At 43.6% G+C, this 4346-nt stretch overlaps 1 protein-coding gene across 1 annotated transcript in view; it reads right to left on the bottom strand.

Moving 5' to 3' along the window:
• Window positions 1-888, bottom strand: part of LOC106808237 (phospholysine phosphohistidine inorganic pyrophosphate phosphatase-like) — a 7168-nt gene extending 6280 nt beyond the window's left edge. The window contains exon 1 of the mRNA XM_014810865.1: window positions 745-888. Coding sequence (XP_014666351.1) covers window positions 745-884 — 140 coding nt within the window. The 5' untranslated portion in view covers window positions 885-888. The remainder of the gene's footprint in view (window positions 1-744) is intronic.
• Between the last annotated feature and the right edge of the window lie 3458 nt (window positions 889-4346).

Here is a 4346-nt window from a genome sequence, read left to right as displayed (position 1 = left end):
ACATCCCAACTCGTTCTCGGATTACCCCCCCCACCCACGTCCCAACTTTCGAATCCGTACGTCGAGCTGTTTAGATTTGTGCCTAACTGTTGACGGACGGACGGACAGACGGATGCACGGACGATCATGTGATTCTACAAGCTGCATCTGACTTCATCAGATGAGCTAATAATAGCTAGAAATAAGCAATCACAAAACTATGTTTGTTTGTAACCAAGGTAACAGTCAGCGATTCCGATCAGCAGCTTCACAAACTATAGACCGTCGGTTTCAATTCATTCCAGACCACCACAGGTACCAGACAACGTTCTCAGATTACCGAGGGTCCAACCTGTACTCATGGAGTAACTACTTTTATTACGACGACTAGGGGCTTTTTTCCATGGCATTGATGTGTAGCTGGCAAAGAAGCACCGCTGAAGTGAAGGTGCTGCAGGCAAACATTGACAAGATTCAAGAAGGCAAAGTCCAAAACCAAACCTGAATCAAACAAATGTGTAAAAAATAGCTTGTTTCTATACTAAAAAAACCCTTATAAAATACAGGAGCTTCCCTAAGATGGGCCCCTGGACCGCACCCAAAATGGGCGAGCGCGCGGATCAGAGTGTGGTCTCCAGTTTGCCAAGGGCAAGGGGTCCAGGCTGGAGAAACTCCAGTTTTGGTGATGCCATTGCTTAGTTAGGGTAGGGTTGGAGTCTCTGAATAACTTACTACATAATGTCATAAGTTACACTAACGTAGCACCTGTTCACGGCTTCAATTGAACCAGGAATAGGCACACCATCGCCATCCCCACTGTCATACAACACACCAGCTATATCTAGCACAATCCCTTCGATTTCCTTGGCAAATTTAAGCCAACCGGCCACCATGGGAGTCGCCATATTGAAATGCAGCGCCACACGGTCTTTTTTGGAACTAAAGATGTACGATGTATAAACGATGACGTCATGACAAGATATTGCTAAACCATCTATGTAATAGATTTGATTTTACCTGATTATTAATTCCAATTATCTACTGTTAACATATTTATGAATTTTTTTATCCCAAATAAAAAGACAAACAGAGATGCAAGGCAACCGTGAGTAGTTACGACAACTGTTGCTGGGATTTTTCACTCCTACGGAAATTCTAATAATTATTATATAGAGAATTCTTATATAGAGGTTCATAATACATAATAACATTTTTTTTATGACATGAACGTGCTAGCGGATAGGCTCCGATAGCGAATCTCTGGTAATATCAGGGTAGAAATTTGCGGCACAGTAGAAGTAATACACAACTGAACAGTCTGATTTTTATTACCTTTTATTTCTCATTAATATTCCCTTTCATTGACGTTCATGGTGTCAAAAAGAATTATTTATATAGAGATTATTAGATTATGTAGATTATTATATCTTCCTTCGTTCTGTTAATGTAGATAAATAATTTGGTCTAATTTTGCTTTTATTGGGCTGGGGAGCTATGGACGTCCCAGACAGACTAATGCCGAGCGTTTTATTGTGTATTTGACTCGATGATCTTTCATTGTGCACACAGACGACCATACAAAGTGAAATGGAACAAAGAACAAAGCCAGCAAGCGCCGAAGCAGCAGCCGCAGCAGAGGCAGCAGGATCCGCCGAAGAATGGCAAGACGAAACTCCATGGAGCAAATTCGTCAGCAAAATCCGACAAGACCCTGTTGTGCCAGCGGGTGATCATGGGCTTAATTAACATAGCATTTCAAATTCATATGAATTATTGAGTGTTTATATGCGAGTCTATGTGTCCTGTCTGATACGAAGATTGCCTTGATCACACACGCACGTACGCACGCACGCTCTCACGCTCGCAAGCACGTACGCATGTGCGCATATATATACCCGCACGCAACTCTCGGGAAAAATAGACTTTACGTGCATCTTTCCAGCATTTTAATTTAAATGACGTTAAACTTCTGCAAGTAGAAAATCTACAGATTATGTATTTGTATTAGATGTATTTGCTGTGAAAAATATTTAGCATTGAGGCGTAATTTTGCATTTAATCACTAGACCGCATTTACACGAGTTTTGCTTAGGTAAAAAAAACTGACAAGCTACAACTCAATTTCATTTTATCCATCGTGCCGTATAACACATGAGCATGTGTTTGTTGTGTGTGCACAGGTCTGGCGGGCTTGGTCGCGGTGGTGGCGTTTGGCGCTTATTCGTATAGGGCTCGGCCCAGCAGCATGCCTACGTCGATTTATCTGATGCACCTGAGAATAAAGGCAAGTTCTGCCCTCCGCCGTGCTAATAATCACATTTAAACACACGAATATCATACGGGATTTTTCCCCACATTAATTCTACCAAGATTTGCGTGTTTAGTATATGTGTAAGTGTTAATGCGATACATATTATTATATATATATGTATATATATATATACGCGTGCGTGCGTGCGTGTGTGTGTGCGTGCGTATGTGTGTGTGAGTGAGAGAAAGGGGGAAGGGCGTCCCCGATTGAGTGCTATCCGGGTCTGAGCGCTGGGGAGGGGCGGTCCAGCGCGGCCCCTCGGTTTAACAATCGGCGAAAGCTTTGTTAAAGTCGTTCGAACGTCGGAATTCGTTGCCATTTCAGGCGCAAGCTATGGTCGTCGGAGGCATGACTAGCGTGGTGGCGAACAACCTCTTCCACGAACTCATTTGGCCGGGGAAAAAGTCAACGTGAGCGCTTTACGACTGACGGCAAATTGACGAAGGCACGGCTCAGTGATGATTAATGCTCACTGCGTATATATATATCAGGAGTGTATAATAGGGATTATATCCCTATTATACACTCCTGATATATATTGATGTGCGCGCTTCGGCAGAGATATCATACACCAAGCATACACGTATACACGCATGTAGTGAAAATCTAAGAATGCACGGGATTAGTACCGCGTTCTCACGGTAATGGTTTGGCTCGAGCTAAATGTGCTAAATTTGGCTCAGGCTAAATTTGGCTCGGGCCGGTTTGAGTCGGAGCGTTCACACGTACGCAAGCGAATACTGTCTGTCGCGAGATGGCGTTATGTACGATTCAGTGTTTACATCCGTTCCGAGTTCAATTATCAATCTTTAAAACATGCATCCTGATCAAATTTTTCGAATTTTAATACTGTTTTGGACTTTATTTCGTTCAAGTACACGTTCGACACTCGCGGCATCTACCGCTCTACCGATTTAGCTGGTGCTAAAATTTGGCTCGGGCCTGGTCAGACGTTTTCGATGGGACCAAATTGGCTCGTGCAAACTCGGCACGGCCCCGAAAAACCGTCCGTGTGAACGCTCGGCTCGAGCCAAATTTGGCGCGGGCCTCATTAGGCTCGGGCCAAAAACGACCGTGTGAACGCTCGGCTCGAGCCAAATTTGGCGCGGGCCTCATTAGGCTCGGGCCAAAAACGTCCGTGTGAACGCACCTTATGTTTCATTGATAAACGAGATCCGAACCGAAACAGTCTTCATTGAAATCTTCGGAGTTTTTTAATTATGTGCCTATACTCGGCGCGTGCATGCGCTGTGTGTACAATAATACGTATCATTGAAATAAAATTCTGAATTATTATCATGAGCCCATGTACCCGAAATGGTTCGCTTGTAGAAAATGTATCTGAATTAGCTTGAATCAATACATTAAGTGCTTGCCACTCTGCACGCGCTAACGTCTTATTCTCATGCGTCTGTATTATGGTCGAAGATACGGTTCAACTCCAAAAATAAATAATATCACGTCAAAGGTTTATTTAAGTCTAATATTTTAAAGGGCTGCAAGAATAAAATATGTGTGACTTCAGCGCGCATTGGAGACTGACAATTATTGCAATATGGTGGTCTGTCCCGATACGGTAAATATCCGCATACATGTCCCCCATGCATATCCAATATAATAATTGTCATCTGATGGAGATAATGGGTGGTGGTTCCTGCGCGGCAAGTCATTTAAAAATCACGTATATATACTAAGTTGGCAAGCGGCGAAGTTTAATTTTACCCGATGGCAGAATGATTGTAGGCGTCTGAGGCGGCTCACCTGATGCGAGTGTCATTAAAACAATTACCGGTGAAATAAATGGCAATTTTGCGAGGAAATATTCTCGCAATAAACGTCGAATGGTTCTAGCAGGTGTGAGAGCCGTCACAGCTTTGATACGCAGAGAGCGAGCGAGCGAGCGCAAAGTCGAGGGAGATAGTGGGAGAGAGAGAAATTATTTAGAAGGAGAGTGAGGCGGAAGAGATGGAGCGAAAAGGGTCAAGAGAGACAGAGAGAGAGAGAGAGAGAGAGAGAGAGAGAGAGAGAGAGAGAGAGAGAGAGAGAGAGAGAGAGA

This window comes from Priapulus caudatus, unplaced genomic scaffold (genome assembly GCF_000485595.1).
Source record: "Priapulus caudatus unplaced genomic scaffold, Priapulus_caudatus-5.0.1 Scaffold262, whole genome shotgun sequence".
NCBI classification, from domain to species: Eukaryota; Metazoa; Priapulida; class Priapulimorpha; order Priapulimorphida; family Priapulidae; genus Priapulus; species Priapulus caudatus.
This window is presented reverse-complemented; position numbering and strand designations above follow the sequence as displayed.